At 44.4% G+C, this 27,166-nt stretch overlaps 1 protein-coding gene across 14 annotated transcripts in view; it reads left to right on the forward strand.

The window, feature by feature from the left end:
* The window catches only part of LOC131184546 (protein FAM169B-like), a 286,013-nt gene that overhangs the window by 45,867 nt on the left and 212,980 nt on the right, over positions 1–27,166 (forward strand). For 11 of the 14 annotated variants that reach the window (XM_058155969.1, XM_058155972.1, XM_058155974.1 and 8 more), the window contains 4 exons: positions 8,873–9,055; positions 15,031–15,147; positions 18,206–18,273; positions 19,080–19,508. In XM_058155969.1, the coding sequence (XP_058011952.1) occupies positions 8,873–9,055; positions 15,031–15,147; positions 18,206–18,273; positions 19,080–19,289 (578 nt within the window). In that variant the 3' untranslated portion in view covers positions 19,290–19,508. Of the gene's footprint in view, positions 1–8,872; positions 9,056–15,030; positions 15,148–15,734; positions 16,223–18,205; positions 18,274–19,079; positions 19,509–21,121; positions 21,554–27,166 lie in introns of those variants that run through there. The other 3 variants (XM_058155966.1, XM_058155967.1, XM_058155978.1) reach the window with 3 other exon arrangements.

Below are 27,166 nucleotides of genomic sequence, written 5' to 3' on the forward strand. Positions count from 1 at the left end.
GGAGGGGTGGCGGTTGTCATTAAGGAAGATCTAGAGCCGAGGGAGGCCACTGTTCCTCAGATTGCCGGCTGTGAATCCTCTATGTGAGGTGGGGCCATAGGAATCAGTTGGGCTTGTTGATCGCATACCTGGCTCCTTGCTGCGTGACCACAGCCCTGCCCGAGCTGTTGAGGTACTGCCGCTGTGGCGGTTGAGACCCCAGACTTATAGTCATGGGGATTTCAACCTGCCATCAGCTGGCCCCGCCCACCTGTCCCTGCCCTATCCTGTCCTATATTTCCTTCGTCTCTGTTGTTCTACTTACCGGGGCTGCCTTAGAAGGTAAGCAGCTGAGCTTCAAATTGCTGTATTCTGAATGCTGCGTGCAACGTCTTAGGTGCGCATTTATTTATTTATTTTATTTATTTATTAAATTTTTATACCGCCCTTCTCCCGAAGGACTCAGGGCGGTGTAGAGCCAAAATAAAACACAATATATATACAATTAAAATCAAAATTTAAAATAAAGCATATTACAAAAAGGCCAATGTTTAAAAATTTAAATTTAAAATTTCAAAAATTTAAAACCCCACAACAATAAAACCCAATTTAAAATGTTAAAAAACCATTATGCCAGGCCAGCTTGAATAAATAAGTATGTTTTTAGTTCACGGCGAAAGGTCCGAAGATCAGGCACTTGGCGTAGGCCAGGGGGAAGTTCATTCCAGAGCGTCGATGCTCCAACAGAGAAGGCCCTACTCCTGGGGGCCGCCAGCCGACATTGTTTGGCGGACGGCACCCTGAGGAGACCTTCTCTGTGAGAGCGTACCGGTCGGTGGGAGGCATAAGGTAACAGCAGGCGGTCTCGTAAGTACCCGGGTCCTAAGCCATGGAGTGCTTTAAAGGTGGTAACCAAAATCTTGAAGCGCATCCGAAAGACCACAGGAAGCCAGTGCAGACTACAGAGCAGTGATGTTACATGGGAGCCACGAGCGGCTCCCGTTACTACTCGCGCAGCCGCATTCTGGACTAACTGTAGCCTCCGGGTGCACCTCAAGGGCAGCCCCATGTAGAGAGCATTGCAATAAGCAAAGTGCTCACTCACCGAACCTGTTGTTAAACCGGTTGCATCCCACCACTGGTCATCTAGTCCAACTACTTTGGATGATCCTATCTTGGCGGAGTTAAATAAATAAGAATTTAAAAACAATTAAAAAATTTTTGTACAAGTTTTTATTGATTTTTTGTTTCCCCCCTCCACACAAACACAATTCATAAACAGTGTAGTGACCTTATCTTACACAGTTCAAACTATTCAAATATATTTTTCTTAATTACAATTTTTTCCAAAATATATATTTTTTCCCCTAACTTTTTATTCCTTTCCTAATATTTCTTTGCTTATTTTATCAAATTACATCTTTTTTCGCCCTTCGTTTTCTAATTTCTCCATTTTTATTCATATTCATTCCCTTTCATTCCTTTTCTTTTTTTTTCACTATTTCAGTTTTTATTCTTTGAATATTTTCGGGGTTGTCATTTCTCTATTTCTTTCACAGCAACTTTTTCTTATATGCCTTTCCTTCCCTCCTTTCTTCATTCCTCCTTTCTTCTCCCCTCCTCTCCTATTCCTTCCCTACTTCCCTTTCCCTTCTCCTCCTCCACCCTACTTCCTCCCTCTAACCTTCTCTCCTGCACTTATCTCCCTCACCTTACCTCCCCTCCCCTCCTCTTCTCTTCCTTCTTTCTCTCTCCCTCTTTCTCCCTTCCACCTCTCTCCTTATCTCTATCTCTTGCTGTATCTATTTTCAATTTCTCTAATATTCAGACATCCCCAATTCTCTTAATTATACACCTATTTTTCCAACCTCCTCTCCTATATTTTAAACCTTAACATTATCTTCATCTTATTCCATTTATATCATATATTCAGTTAATATAACTTTCCATCTCTCTTGTGTTGTTTATAAAAATACTAAAGATGGGATATGAAACAAACAAACAGAAACCAAATAATCCCCCTATGCTTAACTAGTACAGCAGCTCAGGGGTCTCCAGCTCCACTACAGGGCCTTGAGCCTTTTGGAACTGGGCCGCAAAGGGGGCATATCGGGTGAAATCCACCAGGTTCTGACAGGATCTGGAGAACCGGTAGCGGAAATTTTGCGTAGTTCAGAGAACCGGCAAATGCCACCTCTGGCTGGCCCCAGAGTAGTGTGGGAATGGAGATTTTGCAATATCCTTCCCACCAGGAGTGGGGAGGGAATGGGGATTTTGCAGTATCCTTCCCCTGCCACACCCATCAAGCCACGCCCACCAAGCCACACAATGCCCACCAAGCCACGCCCACAGAACCGGTAGTAAAAAAAGGATTTCACCATTGGGACATATCCCCATTGGCATGGACAGTGTGTGAGCATGTGCGTGTGTCCATTTGCATGTGCATTCATGCTTGCTCGCCGCTCACATGGAACCATCCCCTCTCCACCCCCCCCCACCCCCCATCAATCCGCAAAGTCAAAAAAGGTTGGGGAACTATGCTGTAGCTGTTTAAAGATTATTTCTCTTTCCTGCAAACTAGCGATCATAGCAGTACTGATATATCTCAGGGGCTGCCACAAAGAAGAGGGAGTCAAGCTATTCTCCAAAGCACCTGAGGGTAGAACAAGAAGCAATGGGTGGAAACTAATCAAGGAGAGAAGCAACTTAGAACTAAGGAGAAATTTCCTGACAGTTAGAACAATTAATCAGTGGAACAACTTGCCTCCAGAGGTTCTGAATGCTCCAACACTGGAAGTTTTTAAGAAGAGATTGGATAACCCTTTGTCTGAAGTGGTGTAGGATCTCCTGCTAGAGCAGAGGGTTGGACTAGAAGGCCTCCAAAGTCCCTTCCAACTGTGTTATTATGTTATGTTATTAAATATGAGCCAGCAGTTTGCAGCAGCTTCCAAAAAAGCCAATGTAATTCTAGGTTGCATTAATAGAGGGATAGAATCAAGATCATGTGAAGTGTTAATACCACTTTATAAGGCCATGGTAAGGTTACACTTGGAATACGGCATCCAGTTTTGGTCGCCACGATGTAAAAAAGATGTTGAAACTCTAGAAAGAGTGCAGAGAAGAGCAACAAAAATGATTAGGGGACTGGAGGCTAAAACATAAAAAGAATGGTTGCAGGAACTGGGTATGTCTAATTTAGTGAAAAGAAGGACTAGGGGAGACATGATAGCAGTCTTCCAATATTTCAGGGGTTGCCACAAAGAAGAGGGAGTCGAACTATTCTCCAAAGAATCTGAGGGTAGAACAAGAAGCAATGGGTGGAAACTAATCAAGGAGAGAAGCAACTTAGAACTAAGCAGAAATTTCCTGACATTGAGAACAATTAATCAGTGGAACAACTTGCCTCCAGGAATTGTAAATGCTGCAACACTGGAAGTTTTTAAGAAGAGATTGGGAAACCATTTGTCTGAAGTGGTGTAGGATCTCCTGCTAGAGCAGAGGGTTGGACTAGAAGACCTCCAAGGTCCCTTCCAACTCTGTTATTCTGTTATTCTTTCCTGCTTCAAATTTCCCACAAGCTTCTTGTAGCAGGAATAATTTCTGGGTTGCAATCCCATGGCAGACCCAACCTCATCGTTCTGTCATTTTCTTTTGTCTTGTATATAATGTTTTTTTTTTTAAAAAAAACCGGTTTTGCAAAACTCAGTATACAGCATCATATAATAAAAGGAATGCTTAAAGCCGGCCAAGCCATGCCTTTCTTTAATTAATTTGAAGCCACCACGGACGCTGCATTCTTCCAAAGTGTTAGCAGGCATACACAGAACCCCATAACCGGTTGACTTTGGGCTCCTGTCAGCAGCATCCTGCTCTCTCTCTACGCCTTGACCAAGATAACTCACTCCTTGCAAAAGGTCTCTCCGGGCCAACATTTCCAAGCCAGTGTGTTAATTAGGGGCCGAGCTGGAATGTACAATTTGGTTTGGTTTGCGTCCTTTAGATGTGGGGCAGGTTGTGGTAGGACTTTCCCTGGATGTCTCAAGAGCATTCATGGGCCTCTGCTTTCTCTGCTTTTGCAGTTGCTCTTTTCCCCACTCTGCTGGCTCGTAGGTTAGTCATTTAGCCTAACCAAACAGATTAAAGGTCTCCCGGGGAGCAGGCTACATGAGGGCATCTTTCTTTAACTTCCCTTAAAACACGGAATCGTAAGGTTGGAAGGGACTTTGGCGCATGGGTGGTATTCGTTTACCTTTCCTACCGGTTCGCAAATGTTCTGCGCATGCGCGGAGCCTCGAAAACATGGGGAAATGGGACATCAATGGCATCCGCCCAGGTGGGCAGGGCATCTCGCAGTCCCCCCCTACCGGTTTGCCTGAACCGGATAGAACCAGCTGAATACCACCACTGCTTTGGAGGTCTTCTAGTCCAGAGGTCTCCAACCTTGGCGACTTTAACCCTGGAGGACTTCAACTCCCAGAATTCCTCAGCCATCTAGTGGTGGTCCAAATTTCTACATCTTCAAGATTATAGGGCCGTGACGGCGAACCTATGGCATGTGTGCCACAGGTGGCACACAGAGCCCTTTCTGTGGGCACGCGAGCCATCACCCCACCTCAGCTCTCCGCCACTCATGCGCGCACACCTCCCACCGGCCAGCTGGTTTTCGGGTCTCTGCCATGCATGCGTGGGGGCGGGTCACATGCGTTGGGGGCACATGTACGAGGGTGGGGTGGGGTGCGTGGAAGGATTGCGCACACACACTCATAATGCAATGTGCGTGCTTTCAGCACTCTGCGCCGAAAAGGTTAGCCATCACTGTTATAGGTAGAGAGCTGTGGTAGCACAGTTGCTAGAATGCAGTACTGCAGGGCTAACTCACTGCTCACTCCAGGAGTTCAATTCTAACCGGCTCAAAGTTGACTCAGCCTTCCATCCTTCCGAGGTGGGTAAAATGAGGACCCAGATATTTTGAGACAATATGCTGACTTTGTAAACCGCTTAGAGCGGGCTGTAAAACACTACGGAGCAGTATATAAGTATAAGGGTTATTGCTATTGCTATCCTAGATGTGACCCCCTTATGTAAGGGAAGGTAGTCCCGATTTATAGGAGGTTGCATTCCAGAGGAGCAAGAGATAACTAAACTCAGATAGTTGGGGTGAGAGAAAAAGGGTGAGGATAACTTCTCTCTCCTGGAGTATAGACTTTATGGAGATGGTGCCATGCTTTAGTTTGGCAAGGTTCTGTCTATAGGTGTCTATAGGTGTAGAACAATAAAGAAATATGTTTGGAAGTATCACAATGGGTGCCTCTTGGTTTTCGGAGCCCAACGCTTATACGCAGTGATGGGATCCTTCCGGTTTAACAATCGGTTCAGTGATCATGCGCCTTGCGCACGATCAATGAAAAAGTACCTTCCGCCTTAGTGCTAGGGAATTAAAACAGCTGAGGCGCGGCAATCTGTTCTGCTGCGCTAATCAGCTGCGAAGATAAAGCTAAGTAAATCACAGGGGCGGGCAGGCAGGCCCAGCTGATTGTCGGAGCGAACTGGTTCACTCCCAGCTTTTTTTTTTTTAATTTACATTTATATCCCGCCCTTCTCCGAAGACTCAGGGCGGCTTACAGTGTGTAAGGCAATAGTCTCATTCTATTTGTATATTTACAAAGTCAACTTATTGCCCCCCCCAACAATCTGGGTCCTCATTTTACCTACCTTATAAAGTATGGAAGGCTGAGTCAACCTTGGGCCTGGTGGGATTCGAGCCTGCAGTAATTGCAGGCTGCTGTGTTTTAATAACAGGCTATCTTACAGCCGGAGCCACCCACGGCCCCTATCGTATAGCTGATCGTCAAGAGCTACCGGTTCACCCGAACTGGCTCAAACCGGTCGAATACCACCCCTGCTTATGCGTTTATAGGTGGTCCTTGTTTAGTGACTACAGTTGGGATTGGCAACTCTGTTGCTAAGTGAAGCAATTACTGAATGGGAAGTCATGTGGCCACAATTCAGGTTCCCTTCCCCCCCCCCTTCTGCCCTTTGGAATGCTTACCCTGGTGCTGGGATAATTGCAATAGTTAATCCCACATTTTATTTTCCATGAGTTTTTCCCCCCTTGTTTTTTTTTTTAAATTTGAATTTATATCCCGCCCTTCTCCGAAGACTCAGGGCGGCTTACACTGTGTTAAGCAATAGTCTTCATCCATTTGTATATTATATACAAAGTCAACTTTTATTGCCCCCAACAATCTGGGTCCTCATTTTACCTACCTTATAAAGGATGGAAGGCTGAGTCAACCTTGGGCCTGGTGGGACTTGAACCTGCAGTAATTGCAAGCAGCTGTGTTAATAACAGACTGCATTAGTCTGTTGAGCCACCAGAGGCCCTGCCAAATACATTCCCTGCCTATTTTTCATTGCATTTCTATTTTCATCTGGTTGATGTGTCTTGAATTTGCAGCCTAAGATATTCAAAAGAAAATCTCTTCTGTACGAGTCCATTTAGTTTTGTTAGACCTTTGTCTTCCTGATAGGTGCGTATCAGTTGTTTGTGATAAATTGTCACTCTTCCAGGACCTCATATTTCAGTGTCTATAGTGTCACTTTTCACTTACCAACCTCCTCCTGGGAATTTGGTGGTGGTTCTTGCTTTGTTGGGGCAAGGCCATCACTGGAGGTTTTCTAAAACAAATTGGCCAGCCACTTGCCTGAAATGGTACGGCGAACCTATGGCAGGGGAAACCTCCTCTTCCACGTTCCTGTGTTCAATCATGTGCCAGTCAGCTGGCCGTCGCGCACATGGGAGCGGCGGACTCTGGAAGAGCGGCGTTTTGGCACAAATGCACAGGCTGGCACCTGACCTTCCAGGTTGACGTCGCGCACATTTGCGATGGCCAGCACTTCCATGCCAGTATCCGGGTATTTGGGTGCATGCACTCTTATGGGTATCGCCGCTCCCCTGTGTGTGAAGACCAGCAGTGCTGTACATACCTCGTGGGACGGGTTCGTGTGCCGCTTCCGGCACACAGGCCGGTACACGGGAATGCCAAAGCTTCACCAACACTGGTATAAGGTTTCCTGCTTGAGCAGGGGGTTGGACTAGAAGACCTCCAAGGTCCCTTCCAACTCTGTTATTCTGTTCTTCTCTTAAGTGAATGGTTGAGATGCTAAAAGGCTGGTTGTGTTGACTATGACGGGGTTCATGTGGAATGGGGCTACAGAAACCACACAATCCCCTTTTAAGGCCATGGTGGACCTCATGCGCAGACAGTGCCAACTTCCCCACATGCAGGGTATCTCATGGCCAGAGTGTGACATTTCTCTTGGACTGCCAGACTGTCCAACTTGCCTTGGGTTTCTTGACTCATGGGAGACCTTATGCTTTTCTTAGCTCTGTCCATATGTTCCGGCTGTATGAGTAACGGGGCAGCAATGAGACCCACCCAAAGCAGTGCTTTATGCTGCAAAATTCCTGCACAGTTGAAGAGCCGGGCTGCCTTGTAAACGTAATTGCAAACACATACTTTTCATGGTTGGGCAGTGAACGAGGCAGTGAGTAAGCCCGATAATCTGCTGATGAGATCAGGGAAGCAAACGAGAGCTCGCTTCTACTGGACCTCAGGACTCTACCAAAACAAGAGGCTTCTTTTAGCCAGTTGTGCAGGCATTGTAATTCAAGGAGTTCAGTTAGAACAGAGTTCCCCAACCTTTCTGGAGCCAGAGCCAGGGGAGTGGGGGAAAGAGTGGATGATTTTGTAGGAGGGGCAAGCGCAGGTGCAAAGTGCCCCTAAAGTTCATGGTGATGCTTCTGGGAGAGGGGCCACAAGCACCCATGACAACGCTCTCAACGAGGGGCTGTACGATAGTGGCCAAAATTGTGGAAACCTTTTGGGAAAAGAGTATTTTCTAAAACTAGCTAATAACACCACTTTTTTTGGGAGGAATACCCTAAAATTATATATCAATGGAAAGGTAATTGAATCAAGAATGTAATACAATAACTTTTATGAAGGATTTGCTATTAGAATAGCAGTTACAGTATAAAGAAGAAAAGGGAAACTCATAGAAAAAACGAGATATACAAAAATTATCACCATTTCAGTTAATACTTAGTTGGGTAACCTTTAGCATGAATTAGGGCCTTATAATGTCTTCCCATGGAGTGAACCAAGTCTTTGAGTTCTGCAGCTGTTATAATGTGAAACCAAGATTGAATGATGGCTTCTATTAACTGGGTTTCATTGCTGGATCGCTTCTGACTAACAAGTTTCTTTAGTCGGCTCCATAGATTTTCAATTGGGTGAAGGTCTGGGCTATTTGGCTCATTGCCAAAACAAGATGACACCCGATTGGCTCTCTAAACCCTCATGCTCATTGGCTACAATCAGATGAAGGAAAGCTACCTGATATCAGCCTAAGCAAGTTGTGCTTCCTTTTTCTGGTTATTTGGCTGTAACGTTTCATAGAATACAGATAGTTGAACGTACTTTGTTGCATTACATTCTTGATTAAATCATCTTTCCACCGATATATAATTTTATGGTGCTACTCCCCAAAAAAAGTGGTGTTATTAGCCATCAAACCTCAAAAAATACTGTACACTTTTCCCAAAAGGTTTCCACAATTTTGGCCACTACTGTAACTCATGGCTCCTTATTTCACATTTGGAATGTCCCTCTGCCAAGCTTTTGTTCATTGATTCCTGTTCTCCGGGGAGAGGAAATTCTTTTTAAGTTCTCCAGAACTTTTAATCCGGCGAGAGATGACCCAAAACATCTCTTGAAGAACAAATGAAAAAGAACCCCAAAACATGTATTTTAGTGGTGAGTAGGAGATTTGTTGAGTAAGACATTGTTCACGAATTCCCTTTCTGGGTTGTGTTGTTCTCTGCCTGCAGGAAATTTGTGTGGTGGACACACCAGCCAATGTTACATGCTCCCTGTTTTGGACACCATGTTCGTCCGAAAGAAGTTTAGAAGACATGGACTTGGGATGAAGATGCTTCAGGACTTTTGTCAGTCCTTCCCCTCGGAGGAGGCCTTGGGACTCAGCTGTCCTCTTTCGGCTGAAATGGAGAAAGGTAACGTTTTGAGGGTTCAATAAAAGGAGAAGTTTTTAAAGATTACAAATCCACGCAGGCAAGGATCCTAGCAAACAGCCCCAAGATAAATATTTGGCATTTTGAGGAACAGCTGGGAAAGAAATCAACCGAGATAGAAAGCTTTTTACCAGAGTGTTAGAATTTGAATGAATGCGCCGGAAGGGACCTTGGAGGTCTTCTAGTCCAGCCCCCTGCTCAAGCAGGAGAATCTATACTATTTCAGTTAAGTGGCTGTCTAGTGTCTTCTGAAAAACCTCCAGTGATGAAGCTTCCACGATTTCTGGAGGCCAGCTGTTCCACTGGTTAATTGTCCTCACTGTTAGGAAGTTTCTCCTTAATTCTAGGTTGCTTCTCTCCTTGATTGGTTTCCATCCATTGTTTCTTGTCCTGCCCTCAGGTGCTTTGGAGAATAACTTGACCCCCTCTTCTTTGTGGCAGCCCCTCAAATATTGGAACTCTGCTATCATGTCACCCCTAATTCTTCTTTTCTTCAGATGAGCCAAACCCAAATCCTGCAACAGTTCTTATGGTTTAATCTCCAGGCCCTTAATCATCTTAGTTGCTCTTCTCTGAACTTTTTCCAAGGTCTCAACATCTTTTTTGGAGCGTGGGGACCAAAATCAGTTGCACTAAGCCTCTGCAGGCAGCGTACAGACCTCTTATGCCATTCCCAAATCCCGTTTGCTGTCTGTGAAGATCCACCAAAATTTAGGGGCAAAATGTCCGTGTTTTAGAGCAAACAAGCTAACATTGCTTGCTTGCGTACACCTTAAAGAGGAGCATCCCACAAATGCAATATTTAACTTCAAGTCCCACTTTCAAACTTAACTGGTGTTTTTTTTCCCCCCGACATACTTTTACAGCATAGAACTAATGGAGAACCTTGAAAAACTTAACTTTGTATGGCTAGGATGATTTTTGCCACACAAAAACTCTCAATTTCAAGGTTTAGAGCAAAGCTGGCTGGGGAATTCTGGGAGTTGAAGTCCACCAGGCTTAAAGTTGCCAAGGTTGGAGACCCCTGGTTTAGAGCACTGTTTCTCAACCGTGGCAACTTGAAGATGTGTGGGCTTCAAGTCCCAGAATTCCCAGCGTGGAATTCTGGGAATGAGAAGTCCTCATAGCGTCAGGTTGTCAGAGTTTGAGAAACATTGGTTTAGAGACACATCTGAGGTCCCCTTCTTTAAGCACGGGATTGGACTAGAAGACCTCCAAGGTCCCTTCCAGCCCTATGATCTCATATTCTGGTGACCTTGTAAGCAGTCGGTTACCTTTTGGGAAGAGGAAGAATTCTTTAAACCTTGATATGCCATTTATTGCAGAGTCTGGACTCCAAGAATTGGAAGATGGCGGGAGGGCTTAATATACAGGCAGTCCTCGAATTGCGACCGTAAATAGATTGCCCATTGTTTGCTAGCTATGGAGCATTTTTGCAGAAAATCAGAAGTAACCCCCCCCCCAAAAAAAAACAGCTTTTGGCAAAAACAACGTAAATAGCAGTAGCACCTACACCTATATACCGCTTCACAGTACTTTACAGTCCTTTCTAAACAGTTTATAGAGTCGGCATATTGTCCCCAACAATCTGGGTCCTCATTTTACTGACCTTAGAAGGATGGAAGGCTGAATCAGGCTTGAGCAGGTGAGAGTTGAACTGCTGGCAGTCAGCAGAATTAGCCTACAATTCCTGCATTCTAGCCCCTGCCCCTCCATGCAGTAGACTAGAGTAGATTAATGAAAGAATAGAATAGAATAGAGCAGAACAGAAAATAGGATAAGATAGGATAGGATAGGATAGGATAGGATAGGATAGGATAGGATAGAATAGAATAGAATAGAATAGAATAGAATAGAATAGAATAGAATAGAATAGAACGCAATTGCAATAGCACTCAGACTTATATACTGCTTCACAGTGCTTTCACAGCCCTCTCTAAGCAGCTTACAGAGTCAGTCTCTTGCCCCCCCAACCATCTGGGTCCTCATTTTACCAACCTTGGAAGGATGGAAGGCTGAGTCAACCTTGAGCCTGTCAGGATCAAACTGCTGGCAGTGGGCAGAGTCAGCCTGCAATACTCCATTCTAACTACTGTGCCACCATGGCAATAGAATAGAATAGAATAGAATAGAATAGAATAGAATAGAATAGAATAGAATAGAATAGAATAGGAATACCGTATATACTCGAGTATAAGCCGAGTTTTTCAGCACGTTTTTTGTGCTGAAAAACGTCCCCTCGGCTTATACTCGGGTCTATACGGCTTATACTCGAGTTGTTTTTTTTTTTAAGCCCCTCGGCTTATACTCAAGTATATACGGCTTATACTCGAGTTTTTTTCTTCTTCTTTTTTTCACATTTTACCGGACGGCGCGGGGAAGCCCTGCCGGTGCAGTGAGAGGCGGGCGGGAGCCGCCAGCCTTCTCAGCTGAGGGAGGGAGGGTTTCCCCAACCGGTAGGTGCCTCATTTCCCACCCTCGGCTTATACTCGAGTCCCCAGTTTACCCCAGTTTTTGGGGTAAAATTGGGGACCTCGGCTTATACTCGGATCGGCTTATATTCGAGTATATACGGTAATTGGAATGAATAGAATAGAATAATAGAATAGAATGGAATGGAATGGAATGGAATGGAATGGAATGGAACGGAACGGAACAAAGCGGAGTGGAGCGGAACAGAGCAGAGCAGAATATAGAATATAGAATATAGAATATAGAATATAGAATATAGAATATAGAATATAGAATATAGAATATAGAATATAGAATATAGAATATAGAATATAGAATATAGAATAGAATAGAATAAAACAGAAAGTAGAATAGAATAGAATGCAATTGCACTTAGATTTATATACTGCTTCACAGTGCTTTTACAGCCCTCTGTAAGCGATTTACAGAGTCAGCCTCTTGCCCCCAACCAACTGGGTCCTCCTTTTACCCACCTCGGAAGCATGGAAGGCTGAGTCAAGCCTGAGCCTGTCAGGATCGAACTGCTGGCTGTCAGCAGAATTAGCTAGCAATCCTGCATTCTAACCACCATCAATGCGGGATGTTGCAAAACAGCTGTTCATTTTGGCTGTTTGCTGAGTGTCTGAAATGTGGCCACTTGACCACTGGGAGGGGGTGGGTGCGTCCTGGCATCCAAAACTTCAGAATTAGGTTGTAAGTCCCTTTTCGGGGGGGGGGGGGGAATCATAACTTCAAAATGGTTGCTAAGCAACCGGTTGTATGTCGGGATCTACATTTTGAGTTGCAGCAGATAGATAATGAAGATGGCTGTTCGTTCCTAAAACAGGAAATTCCCAGGGCTGTCTTCAATGCAATCTTTCTCAACTTATGTTTGTTGGAATAATCTCTGACATTAGTCATACTGTTGGAAGCTCTTCCCCTTATAAACAGCTGTGCAGTGTCTCCTCCGATAAATGGCTTTTCCTTTCCTTTTTTTTGAAGAAGTGGGGAGGCCCAGATGCTGTGTGAAGAAAAACTGAGAGTTGACCGGAAGCCATAAATCAAACTTTCCAGACAGGAGTTTTCACTGCTTCCAAATGTTGTTAGTAAATGTTACACAGGAATCCTTAGAAGTCCCAGGCCAGCATTCATCAAATCACATTCTTAAAGCTGCTTCACTGGCTCAGATATTAAATGAAGTGAAATAAAACATGCAAGTCGCGGTGTTAAAGGGTCAATTCCAGACAGAAAACGGTAATTTCTCCCTGCTGTTTTCTCCTAAACGGTTGTTGGAACACAGCGAGAAGAATAACAGAACAATAGAGTTGGGAGGGGTCCCTGGAGGTCTTCTAGTCCAACCCACTGCTCAAGCAGGAGAGAACCCCAAAGAGCACTGAAAAAAAAAAAAGTAACTTATGACCATTTCTCACTCTTGGGACTGTTGCAGCATTTCCAGCAGCCCCGTGAATTAAATTCGGACACTCGGCAACCGACTCATATTTATGACGGTCACGGAAACCTGGGGTGGCGGGATACCCCTTTGCGACCTTCTGACAAGCAAAGTCAGAATGGGGGAGCCCGATTCAATTAACAACCGTGTCACTAATTTTAACAAACGCAACGATTCACTTAACAAAGAAAAAAGTAGCAAAATGGGGCAAAACTCACTGACGGAACGTCTCACTTAACACAAATTTTGGGCTCAATTGTGGTCGTCAGTTGAGGATTCTCTGTAATAAACTGCAGCATATTTTTGTCTTTGCAAAAAGGAATGATCCACCCAGCGCGTTTAATCCTTTTGGCTTTGAGGTATTGTCCCCATTTTGAGGGCCTACAGAAGTGACTGTTGTGATCCTTTGGATAGGAACTGTTGTGACCCAGGCCCAAGTAGGTAGTAAGACACTCAGTCCATGGAAAAACAAACTTTATTCGAACAGCTGGGAATTACTTCATTCTCAGCGTCATTCAACTCAAAGTAAAACAAATGCCTCCCAACACAAATTCCTCAGTTACCTCACAAACCTTAGTCCAATTAGGCAAACTTCCAAAGGCCCTTTTCGGCAATTGTCCAGAAGCCACAAAAACAAAGAAATAGACGAAGCAGAAGACGCAGCTACAACGTTGTTTTCCGGCAAAGCCCAAACGCCATTGCTGGTCTGTTTTAATTCTTATGGGAGGGGCCAATCATCTCTTGGCCCTACTCCCGAGTTGTCCTCTCTGCTTGAGCTGCTCTTGCCTTCTGGCAGCTCTTCTCATGCATGCATTAGGAACAGGCTCCTCCTCTTCCTCTGCCTCACTGCTATCAGTCTCTGGAAGCTCTGGAGTCTGCACCTCACTTCCTGATGGCCCTGGCCTCACCTCAGCCTCACTGCTGTCCGACTCTGTTGCCAGCTCCGTAGGCTGCTGACGGACCACAACAGGAAGCAAGAAATAACTCCAGGTGGAGAGATTGGAAGGGAGCAGGTCTTGGAGGTAGCAAGAATTTGTACATCATTAATGATGATGTTCTCCATTGGGTCCGTGTCTGACTCTTGACGATTCTATGGGGCAGGTATCTCCACATCTTCCAATCTTGCACTACTTCTTTGAGTTGTTCTATGTTCTGTTTGCTGTCAGCTTTGATGGTGTCCAACCACTTGTGTTCTTTTCAGGTTTGCTTTTATTGCTAACACTTTGAAGCATAATTGCTTCCTCCAGGGAATTTTCTTGCATCATCATCTTTTAATGACCCCATAATTCCTTGGAGGGTGGAGCCTGGGCAACACGAATGGAGCTGAGTGTTAACTGGCCGGATGCCTTTCCTGTCGTCAATGCAGAGTTGTGTTGAGATGGATTGCAGTCAGGCAGATTCAGTTGCTAGCTGATGCCATTGATTGCAGCAGCTGAAGCAAAGCAAGGCAGGAGTGAGCCCGAAAGAAGCAGCAAGTAGACAAGTGGGGACCGGGCGATTGGGTGGGCATGGGCGGGGTGGGGTGGGCAGGGATTTTTGCTACCGGTTCTCCGAACTACCCGCCCCCATCGCTACCGGATCACACGATCCGGTCCAAACCGGGAGCATTTCACCCCTGGTTTTCCCCTTCGTGCAGGTGTTTGAAAGATGGAGACTGAGGACACCTAGCAACTGGACTGTGCGCTGATTGGACCATGTGACTGGAGACTCTGGGGGGAAGTGACAATGTTTTATTTTTAATTGGGTGTAAAACCGGCGGAAACTTAGAGCTGGTTTTCTACCAAGTCTGTGCCAATTTGATATGTCCCCATAAAATGTTCTTCAAGGACTTTGCCTGCCTCGGAGTTCTCATTGAAGGGGATGTATTACTTGGAACCTTGGCACAGCTATGTTCTTCCTTGCACGTCAACTTCCAGGAGAAAGACGAGTGCCAGGACGAGATTTCTGCTTCAAAATGTGTCGAATACCGAATTTGACCAGTTGTGAAGCAGTTGAATACCGAGGTAGGACTGTACATCATTACTTCTTGCGTTCTTTGTCTTTCTTCCCTATTTAGTTTGTCAAAAGTTCTTGGAGACTTACCCAAAACAGCAGCCTCGGCTGTGGGAAGTGGAAGCACCCGGGGACTGGACCCAGCGCGTTAACATCTGGCTAAAAATCCAGCTTGGACCAAGTGAGTGGAAGAACGGCGATATTCCATACACCTGTTCATTTATATCCTTCACAACTGAGTGTAAAAATGGCAGAGGGCCTCTTGAGAATATTTGAGCAATAAATCACTTTTTTAGGAAATTTTGGCAGATGTGTTTTGCACTGCAGTAGCTGCTGTATCTGATTCTCTTCAGAATCAGCATCCCACAAATGCAATATTTAACTTCAAGTCCCAAGTTTCAAACTTAACTGGTGTTTTTTTTCCCTGACATACTTTTACAGCATAAAACTAATGGAGAACCTTGAAAAACTTAACTTTGTATGGCTAAGATGATCTTTGCCACACAATACTCCTCGCTTAGCGACTGCCTTGTTTAGTGATTGCTCGGAGCGACGACGGTGATTAAAAAAAAGTAACTTTAGCGACCAGTCCTTGCATTTACTACCTTCCCAAGTCTGTAAAAACATCTATGTAAGAGTCAGTGTGAATGTAGTTCACTGCTGAGTGATCCCAACTGGGAACGGCCATTTGGTTAGTAAGCAAAGCAATTGCTATGCGAAACAGCACCTGTGCTTTTGATCAAACTTCAGTTTTCCTTTGCTTTACAGACCTGCGAAGCTCCCAAACGTGAAGATGGGTTGCAAAGTTACTTTTTTTGTCACTGTCGCAACTGCGAGGACTACTTGCCTTGCAAACTTCCCAAATGCTCTTTGTTACTGGACGCAAGTATTGCCTGTTTTTAGAGTCAGTCTTGGCAAATATAGCTCCTGCTTTTAATCACGGTACCCAACTGGGCCCTCTCTATGATTAATTTATTTTATCACAGGTTGTCTTGAGTCTGATATCTTTCCGAGATATCCAGCTCATTCTGTTGTTGTTACCTATCACAAATAATCAGTAGATTTCCCAGCGTTATTTCCTGTGGGATTTCTTTAGATCCAGAGGTGAGCAACTATGATACCTTTATGACCTCTGGACTTCAACTCCCAGAATTGGTGAGCCAGCATTCAACTCCCAGAATTCCTAAACCTGAATCGCTCAGGAATTCTGGGAATTGAAGTCCACAAGTTACAAAGGGGGCCTTAGTGGCCCACCCGTGCCCTAGATCCTTCCCATTTTGATCTGCATTTATTTTATTGTAAGTCTTTTACCGTTTCACTTTTTTTTTGCCTTCTGACAAAATCACTTGCTGTTGAAACAAGAAACCCATTAAAAAAAAAAGTAACAGCGAAATAATACAAGGGAACAGATTAAAAAGGCACTCGTGCATGCACAAAACTCATATGATGGCCAAATCAGTAGTTAACTTGTTAGATACTTCCAGGGAACTAGAAATCTGCTCTTCCTACTTCCTCTCTGCTTTTTTTAATTTTATTTTTTTGCTGAAGCTTAATCCTTTTTATTTTCTCTTTTGCTGAAGCTTAATAAAATTTTTCAAGGGAAACCAAAAAGATAGCTGCTTTGTGTCTCAGAGGAGATCAGTGCAACCACATCTCCATGCCCAAGCCATTCTGACTGCATATTATGGGATGGAAACAATATTCTGTATGCTGTCTCAAAACCTTCCCCTTCCCCACCCTTAACGCCAGTGCAGGATTGTATGTTGCACCACTAGTGTCATCTAGTGGCAGATGTCTACAGCTGGCCAGGAGAAATATTTGCAGCTTGCAAATCCTAAAGAGGGTGGACTAGATTTAAATCAAGTCGATTTAAATCACGATTTAAATCCCTAGTAAAAAGGCTTGATATAAATCAACTCGATTTAAATCATAATTTTTAAAGAGCATCTCTATCCCGCAGCGGCTCCTCCTCTGATCCGCTGTTGACTCACCAACAGTCCCAATATTGCAGAATATACAACCTCCTGATCAGAGGTGGGTTTCAGCAGGTTCTGACCAGTTCTGGAGAACCGGTAACAGAAATTTTGAGTAGTTCTGAGAACCGGCAGTAAAAATTCTGACTGGCCCCACCCCCATCTATTCTCTGCCTCCCGAGTCCCAGCTGATCGGGAGGAAATGGGGATTTTGCAGTAACCTTCCCCTGGATTGGGGAGGGAATGGAGATTTTACAGTATCTTTCCCATGCCCCGCCCACCAAGCCATGCCACGCCCACCAAACCCCTCCCACAGAACCGGTAGTAAAAAATTTTGAAACCCACTACTGCTCCTGATACATAACTAAGCTCCATTTCATGCTGAATAAACTAAATTATTAATATATCTTAAATAGAAAACTATCTTTAGATAGATTTTTTTATTCCAAAAGCATTTCATTAAAATAAATTGGATAAAAATAAAAAAAAATCCGATTTAAATTTTAAAAATCTGATTTTTTAATTTTTTTTTAAAAAAAACATTGATTTTTATCCTAAATGACTTGATTTAGAATCCGGATTTTCTTGTTGCAGTGAGTGTTGCACTTTGGCAGGGATTGAAGCAGGGGTGAAATGTAAAATTTGTTACTACCGGTTCTGTGGGAGTGGCTTGATGGGGGGGGGTGTAATGTGACTGGGTGGGCATGGCCAACTTTTTTTTTTTTTACTTTTAAAAGCATTTTTTCTACAACCTCTACAGCTGAAGAGGTTGTAAAAAAATGCTTTTAAAAGCCTCTGATGATCACGCAACTCAGCTGGGATCGCCAGAGGAGCCTTTTAAAGGCTTTTAAAGGGTTCTGACGATTCCAGCTGAGTTGCCTGATCACCAGAACCTTTTAAAAGCATTTTTTTACAACCTCTTTGGCCAAAGAGGTTGTAGAAAAAATGCTTTTAAAAGGTTCTGACGATCCCAGCTGAGCTGCGCGATCATCAGAGGCTTTTTTTTTTACTTTTAAAATGCTTTTAAAAGTTAAAAAAAAAAAACCTTTGATAATTGTGCGGCTCAGCTGGGTATGGGGGTGGGGCAGGGATTTTTGCTACTGGTTCTCCGAACCACCCGCTGCCAGATCGGGTGATCCAGGCCAAACCGGGAGCATTTCACCCCTGGATTGAAGTCTTGAGCAGGTAATTCTGAACAGTTGTTAGCAACTGTTCAACGTTACGAGGCGCCTTCCCAGAGCTACTGACAAGGAATGTCTCTTCCAGATGCGGACCGAAGTTCTCCCATGCCAAAGGGTCAAGATGGTGAAGCTGAGGATGGACGGATAAATACAGTGAGCTGATAAAATTGGTGCCTGTGTAATCTGTGTGCTTCATATTTTTTTTAATTCATAAACATTTTGAACACAGTGTATTGTCAGGGTATGCCGCTTACAAAAGAAAAAACAAAGAAAAGACAGTAAAGAATATTAACACAGGTTATTGGTAACAATAGTAATAATATAACAAAGTAGTTTTGGCTAAATTTCTCTTTATATTAGCAATATCAATAGCACTTAGACTTATATACCGCTTCACAGTGCTTTTACAGCCCTCTCTAAGCGGGTTCCAGACCGCTTAGTTCCCCCCAACAATCTGGGTCCTCATTTTACCCACCTCGGAAGGATGAAAGGCTGAGTTAACCTTGAGCTGGTCAGGGTCGAACTCCTGGCAGTGGGCAGAGTCAGCTCATGGTAGACTAAGCAGGGGGTTGGCCTGGAAGACCTCCAAGGTCCCTTCCATATCCTATTCCTATTCCTATTCCTATTCCTACTCCTACTCCTACTCCTACTCCTATTCCTATTCCTATTCCTATTCCTATTCCTACTCTTATCTTACTCCATTTTCGGCTGTGACAGCCTCCTGCAACTCTCTGACAGCAAAAATGGAGCTCCTTCCTGAGCTCCATTTTTGCTCGCAGAAACAACGCGAGCCAGTTTCTAGAGCGGCCCCATGGGCCAGATCTAAGCACCCTGCGGGCCGTATCCAGCCCTCAGGCCTTGAGTTTGACACCAGGTCACTTCCTACTATGTTATTTTGTTGGTTTTTCTGTTAGTTGTTCTGCTCGTTATTCTGCTTGTTATTCTGTTTCTATTTTAAGAGTCCTGGCTGTATCCCACATCTTGGAGCACCGCCAGACCAACCCACGGCACATCTGGGTGACCGTAGAGGGGTCCCAGGCCTTCCTTCTCAGAGCGATGAACTTCAAGTTCAGTTGAAAGCTGAAGAAGCAAAAAAATTGAAGAAAAGAACGAGCAGAGAAGAACCAGCTGAAGACAGTGTCGCGAAGCACTTGAGGACAATGTCCTAATTTCTGTAAACGGCAGAAGTAAGAGAAAACACGCAAAATCTGAGGATCAGGTAGCAAGTTAGGAAATCTCTAGTGAATATTTCTTCATCGATTGAAATATTTAGGTGACTCTGTCCAGTGTTTTTCCACTTTGGCAATTTGAAGAGATGTGGAGTTCAACTCCCAGAGTTCCCCAGTGATTGAGTGTCACAGCAGCAAGGCGTAGAAAAATGTAGAGCAGTGATTCTCAAGAATCACTCAAGATATGTGGACTTCAACTCCCAGAATTCCCCAGCCAGTCTAGGTGAGGAATTCTGGGAGTCGAAGTCCACATATCTTGAGTGATCCTTGAAAATCACTGCTCTACATTTTTCTACGCCTTGCTGTTGTGACACAGGTTCCATTAAAATGACCTGTTTAACAGAGCCATTATAAAGCATCAATGAGACAATGTTCATATTGGGAAATGTTACACATGCATTGCATTTTTCTTATGATGTCCATAAGATCATTTCTGTCCTAATCACCTCCCATCTTGACTACTACAACACGCTCGACATGGGGCTGCCCTTGAAAAGCATCCAGAAGCTTCACCTGGTTCAAAATCCATCAGGTACAATTCAAGGTGCTGGTTGTCACTTTTTGTCATGCCCCCGTCAGACCCTGAATCTGCAGAGGAGGATGAGCTGGAGCTGGAGCAGATGGAGATTGAGTGGGTGGCTTTGTTGGCTTTGGTTGAATGTGGGGAGGAGCAGGCCGAGGCAGCCCAGGACCCCTCAGGATTGGGACGGCTTGTTAGCAGGGAGGAACGGGGCCAGGACGACCAACAGAGGGAAGGCAGTAGAAACGAGGAGCAATGGAGCTCAGGCAATGGGCAAGGACCGCCCCCTCCTGATCCCCGAGCACGGAGAGTGGAGAGAAGGCAGAAACAGTGCAAACCAACCGAACAACTGGGGAGGAGAGTGCCCCGCCCCCTCTTCACAAGGCACACCTGGGGACTGAGATTTAAGGAGATGCTGTGGGGAGGGGCATTTGTCGGGAACAAATGCTGGACTTGTAGAGTTTTGTGTGCTGTTGAAGACATTTGGAGTTTGCAGGACTGCTTGCTTCTTCCTTGCTTCGTGGACTCATTTCCCTGTTCCTTTCTTTTGCTGGACTGCACGCAGCCAGAGGCTGCCGTGTGTGTGTGTATGCACGCACACTTTGCTCTGGAACTTGCCAAGAACGTGGGAGCGTTTGGGGAAATTTGGAGCGTTCAAGGGGGGTTTGAACTTTCAGCCAGCTGTGTGGCCTTTGTGCTTTGTCCCGGGACATCACACCATTAAAGCCCTTCATGGCTTGAGATAGGGTTATCTGAGGGACCCCTTTTACTAGTCACATCCACCGTACCCAGTGGTGAAGTCCAATTTTTTTTTACTACCGGTTCTGTGGGCGTGGCTTAGTGGGTGTGGCAGGGGAAGGATTCTGCAAAAATCTCCAATCCCACCCCACACCAGGGGAGGGATACTGCAAAATCCCCATTCCCTCCCCATTCCTGGGGGAAGGATATTGCAAAATCTCCATTCCCACCCCACTTTGAGGCCAGCCAGAGGTGGTATTTGCCGGTTCTCCAAAGTACTCAATATTTCCACTGCTGGTTCTCCGAACTGCTCAAAATTTCCGCTACCGGTTCTGCAGAACCTGTCAGAACCTGCTGGATTTCAACCCTGAGTGTACCCTACTCATTGTCAGCCCTGGAGGCCATCTTTTTCTTTGGCTCTTCAGGGCTGCCACACTCAGTGCTGTGGGGAATTGGGAGGGGGGATTGCATAGAGTTGCAGGGATATCTAGCCATAATAACATTCCTTTCTCAGAGAGTCAAGGACGTCTTGCCCTGCACCTGGAATGGCATGACTGGGAGGCATCTCCAGTTGGGACGGTGCATTGATTGGACTGTGAGATGGACATGTGGGTATTGGGCAGGGACTTGGACTTTCTTTTGTGTGGGGAAAACCTGGAAGCTTTCAGATTCGGGTTTTCCCAGATGTGCCCATATGACATGCCTAATAAAAGGAAACTTTGAGGAAACTCAAGCCTCGGAGTCTTTTTTCATTGGGGGTGTTGCTTGGAACCCTGAAGCCCACTAGAGCTGATAGGTAAGGAATGTTGTGGGCCCATCACCTAAGGAGGTACATCTGGCGGGATCCAGAAGAAGGGCCTTCTCCTTGGTGGCTCCCTCTCTTTGAAAAATTACCCCTTCTGAAATTAGGCTGGCTCCCATTTTACATTCTTTTGTAAGGCTCTGATTTTGCCAGCAGGCCTGGGGAAACCAGAGTTGGGAAGGAGCCCATCAAGTGGCTTGTTTGACTATATTGGTTACCACCTTCAAAGCGCTCCATGGCTTAGGGCCCGGGTACTTACGGGACCGCCTGCTGTTACCTCATGCCTCCCACCGACCCGTACGCTCACACAGAGAGGGTCTTCTCAGGGTGCCGTCCGCCAAACAATGTCGGCTGGCGGCCCCCAGGGGTAGGGCCTTCTCTGTGGGAGCTCCTACGCTCTGGAACGAACTTCCCCCTGGATTGCGTCAATTGCCTGACCTTCGGACCTTTCGCCGTGAGCTGAAAACGCATTTATTTATTCAAGTGGGACTGGCTTAATATTTTTTAAATATTTTTAAATCTTTTAACCAGGGTTTTATTATTTTAGGGTTTGTAATTTTAAATTTTAAATCTTTTAATTGGCCATTTTTCTAATATGCTCGGTCTTAAATTGTTGTTTTAATTGTATATTTTTTATGTTTTTTATCTTTTGGCTGTACACCGCCCTGAGTCCCTTGGGAGAAGGGCGGTATAAAAATTTAATAAATCAATCAATCAATCAATCAATCAATCAATCAATCAATCAATAAATAAATATATGTGGTCGTTGGGGGATGGGTGGTTATTTTTTACTTTTACTTTCTTTTTCTATACTTCTGTGTTTTATTGTTTGTAAGCTGCCTAGAGTTGCTGGGAGCGAGTAGGCAGCTATATAAATTTTCCAAATAGCTTAAATGAATTATCCTCCCACTGGGCCTGCACTGGCAGAGGAGGCCTGCTATAGTCCCCGTCAGGCAAGGAATTCTGGCTGGCGGGATCCAGGAGAAGGTCCTCTGCTGTGGCTCCTACCCTTTGGAACATCGTACCCCATCCTTCTGACCTGCAGGAGCCTGGAGACCCGACTCTGCCAGATAGTTTGAGGGCCCAATGGGGCAGGGGTGAAATGCTACCGGTCTCGGCTTGCCTGGCCACACCTGTGCTGAGCCAAATGAATGTTTCAGCGAACTCTGGATAGTCGTGAAACTTTGGTTTAATGTTGCTACAAGCTGTCTACAAGTCAAACAGAGTCTGTCAACTTTAAAGTTGGTGCTGAGAGCTTCCGCCTCTCAGCGCCCGTTTTCAAGGCGTAGCCACTTCTCTCCAATTATCCGAGTTCCCGGTGAATCAGCTCAGCTGGTTAGTGGCATAGATCACACGAGCCGCTCCCATTCCTCCCTGTTCTGTCATCAGGCAGCATCTGAATAGCAGCTCCGGCCCCGATCCCAGACCCTTTGTGCCACCGTCACCACTCATACCTCCAAGTATCGGTGTCTCCTGTCACCCGTGAATCCCCCTTTGCATCAGGTATGTCTGGCTCCACCCATTCCCTAACATGCCGTTCTTCGTCTATCCGTAATTTTTTGTGTTGAGCAGCGGATGCGGCGGACGAGGCTCGACAACCGGTTCGGACCAGTTCACCTGAACCAGTAGTAATAAATGCTACCGGTTCAGGCAAACTGGTAGTAAAAAAAAAATGCTACCAGTTCAAGCGAACTGGTATTTCTAATGATCAGCTCTGCCGTGCAATTTACATTCTCTAGAAAAAAGGAAATCCTGCTCAATGTGCATCAAATATCTGCTGGGGGCAAGGAGCTGAAGCTCTGGGTTTCTATCTCCCTTAAGATTTCTATTTCTCTTTTAGGGGAAATATAATATTCTGTCTTTTAAATATTTCCTAAAATACAGTAGTGACCAGAATTGTGGAAACCTTTTGGGAAAAGTGTATTTTTGAGGTTTGATGGCTAATAACACTATTTTGGAGTTTCAAGATAATCCTATTCCACTGCTAGAATGGCCTGGGAATAGCCCAGACCTTCATCCAATTGAAAATCTATGGAGCCAACTAAAGAAACTTGTTAGTCAGAAGCAACCCAGCAATAAAACCCAGTTAATAGAAGCCATCATTCAATCTTGGTTTCACATTAGAACAGCTGCAGAACTAAAAGACTTGGTTCACTCCATGGGAAGATGTAAGGCCGTCATTCATGCTAAACGTTACCCAACTAAGGATTAACTGACGTGATAATTTTTGTATATCTCATTTTTTCCATGGTGATCATTTTTGTATCTTTTGTTTTTTCTATGTGTTTCACTTTTCTTCTTTATACTGTAAGTGCTATTCTAATAGCAAATCCTTCATAAAAGTTATTGCATTACATTCTTGATTAAATTATCTTTCCATTGATATATAATTTGATGGTACTATTCCCCCCAAAAAGTGATGTTATTAGCTAGTTTTAGAAAATACACTTTTCCCAAAGGTTTCAACAATTTTGGCCGCTACTGTATTTCATTCTTCTAGGACGGGTGGGTGCTAACTTTGTACAGTACTTTGTAGGAAGAATTAACACTTCTGATCTGGGGAACAAGGGACAGTGGATTAGTGAGCTTTTATCTGTAAAAAGGAAAAAGGGGAAAAAAAGAATGCAAAGGTATCTGGAATTCAACGTTGTGAAATCTTTGTAATTCATGGTCTTCTAAACTGAGCTAGCATGGCTTGTAACGTTCATTAGGTCTGTTAATCAGCCAAACAGCACGAGTACAAACATTGTCAGTGCCATTTAGTCTAATAATTTAAAGTAAAATAAGCCACTAGAAGGATAATTAACCTAAAATGGACAGCTAACTTCAAAAACGTCATCAAAAAAGCACAACAAAGAATGTTCTTTGTGCGCCAACTCAGAAAGCTCAAACTGCCCAAGGAGCTGCTGATCCAGTTCTACAGAGGAATTATTGAGTCCGTCATTTGCACCTCTATAACTGTCTGGCTTGGTTCTGCAACCCAACAAGACAGACACAAACTTCAGAGGATCATTAGAACTGCAGAAAAAACAATGGCTACCAACCTGCCTTCCATTGAGGACCTGTATACTGCATGAGTCAAAAAGAGGGCTGTGAAAATATTTATAGATCCCTCACATCCTGGACATAAACTGTTTCAACTCCTACCCTCAAAACAACGCTATAGAGCACTGCACACCAGAACAATTACACACAAGAACAGTTTTTCCCCGAATGCCATCACTCTGCTAAAGAAATAATTCCCTCAACATTGTCAAACTATTTACTAAATCTGCACTACTATTAATCTTCTCATCATTCCCATCACCCATCTCCTTCCACTTATGACTGTATGACTAACTTTGTTGCTTGTATCCTTATAATTTATTCTGTAATTGATTGTTTCCTGATTGCTTAATTGTACCCTATGACTATCATTAAGTGTTGTAAGTGTTGTACCTTGATGAAGGTATCTTTTCTTTTATGTACACTGAGAGCTTATGCACCAAGACAAATTCCTTGTGTGTCCAATCACACTTGGCCAATAAAAAATTCATTCTATTCTATTCTATTCTATTCTATTCTATTCTATTCTATTCTATTCTGTGTTGTACCTTATGATTCTTGATGAAGGTATCTTTTCTTTTATGTACACTGAGAGCATATGCACCAAGACAAATTCCTTGTGTGTCCAATCACACTTGGCCAATAAAGAATTCATTCTATCCTATTCTATTCTATTCTATTCTATTCTATTCTATTCTATTCTATTCTATTCTATTCTATTCTGTGTTGTACCTTATGATTCTTGATGAATGTATCTTTTCTTTTATGTACACTGAGAGCATATGCACCAAGACAAATTCCTTGTGTGTCCAATCACACTTGGCCTATAAAGAATTCTATTCTATTCTATTCTATTCTATTCTATTCTATTCTATTCTATTCTATTCTAGAACGTATTAGGAAGGAACTATAAAAAATGGCAGGCTTGGCTCAGCATAGATTAGGAGGAGAACCATCTCGTGCTGAAGTTATTTTGAAAATCAAAACTAAAAAGATTTGGGGAACCTCAATCCTTGGCACGATAGGGTGGCAAATCATTAATTGCATTATGAGGAAAAGCTTTGGAGATGGTATTCATTTCAGGTGATCTAAATCAGGCAAAACTCACCCCATTCATTAGCTTGAAAAGATTCCTTATTCTGAAAACTCTGCTCCTGCTTTTTAAAGGTGAAGGAAAAGGATGAACCTTTTAATCTTGGCCACAGGGTGGTGCTCTTGCACTTTATTTGAATTTATTTAATTTCCTCCCTGCCCCCCCCCCAATATAGAGGCCCTGAACTTTTTCTCTCTCTGCTCTGGAGAATGTGTTTTCTTTTTTGATCCTCGCAAAGTATATTAATCACGTCTTAAGCATATTAAATGAAGCAATTTTGTGCTCTGCACTGTCTTTATTTTTGTAGCTTCGGCGCAGCACCTGGCGATCAAAGGTGGACATGACACCAGTGGTGGTGGGATTCAAATTTTTGTACTACTGGTTCTGTGGTCATGGCTTGGTGGGCGTGGCGTGGCGTGGTGGGCGTGGTGTGGCTTGGTGGGCGTGGCATGGCTTGGTGGGCGTGGCGTGGCTTGGTGGGCGTGGCATGGCATGGCATGGCATGGTGGGTGTGGCATGGCATGGCATGGTGGGTGTGGCATGGCAGGGGATGGCTACTGTAAAATTTCCATTTCTTTCCCACTCTAGGGGAAAGTTACTGCAAAATCCCCATTTCCTCCCGATCAGCTGGGACTCGGGAGGCAGAGAATAGATAGGGGCAGGTTGCTTGTTGGAAGCCAGCTGGGAAGGTTGTAAATGGTGATCACGTGACCCTGGGACAGTCCAACTGTCATAGCAATAGCAATAGTAGTACCAGCTGTTTTATTCGACACCCAGGACTGTAGGCTAGAGTGGGAAGAAAAAGAATGAATGAATGAATGAATGAATGAGAAAGAAAGAAAGAAAGAGAGAGAGAAGAAAGTAAAGGGAAGAGAAAAGGAAAGGAAAGAGGGAGGGAGAAGAAAACAAAAGAAGGAAGGGAGAGAAAAGAAAGAAAAAAAAGAAAAAGAAAGAAAAAGAAAGAAAGAAAGGAAGGAAGAGAGAGAGAAATATCCTCATAAGGTGATCTACTTCCATTTTGGATGTATGGGGATTCTCAGTCATCCAGATCCTGGTTGTCCCAAAGGTGCTTTTTTCAAGAGGCAACTGGGACTTTCTGATTTTTCTTCGAAGACGTTTCGCTTCTCACCCAAGAAGCTTCTTTAGCTCTGGCTGGATGATGGTGGGGAACGGAAGGATTGATACTCCTTGCAGACAGCTGGTCCTTTGCATCTTTTTAGAGGGTCGTTGAGGCCACTTGGAGGTTTGTCTGTGTCCTCAGGGTCAAATGCGTGTGGAGCCTTTGTGGAAAACGCTGAAAGGGACTGTCTTGTGGAGCTGTGCTTTCTGCAGGTCCTGTGTCCCTTCCCTGTTGAACCCAGGCGCGGGTTGTTGGGGATGAGTCTGCATTGTCTGTATCTCAAAACTAAAACGCAAATGGTTCCTGTAGTCTGCAATTGTTTCTGGAAATCCATTCATATTCCCACACCATTCGAAGGTCATCCAAGTCAGGGGTCTCCAACCTTGGCCACTTTAAGACTTGTGGACTTCAACTCCCAGAATCCCCCAGCCAGCAAGTCTTAAAGTGGCCAAGGTTGGAGACCCCTGATCCAGGTCATGGTTGTCCCAAAGGTTGCCTC

This window comes from Ahaetulla prasina, chromosome 13, assembly GCF_028640845.1.
Source record: "Ahaetulla prasina isolate Xishuangbanna chromosome 13, ASM2864084v1, whole genome shotgun sequence".
NCBI lineage: Eukaryota > Metazoa > Chordata > Lepidosauria > Squamata > Colubridae > Ahaetulla > Ahaetulla prasina.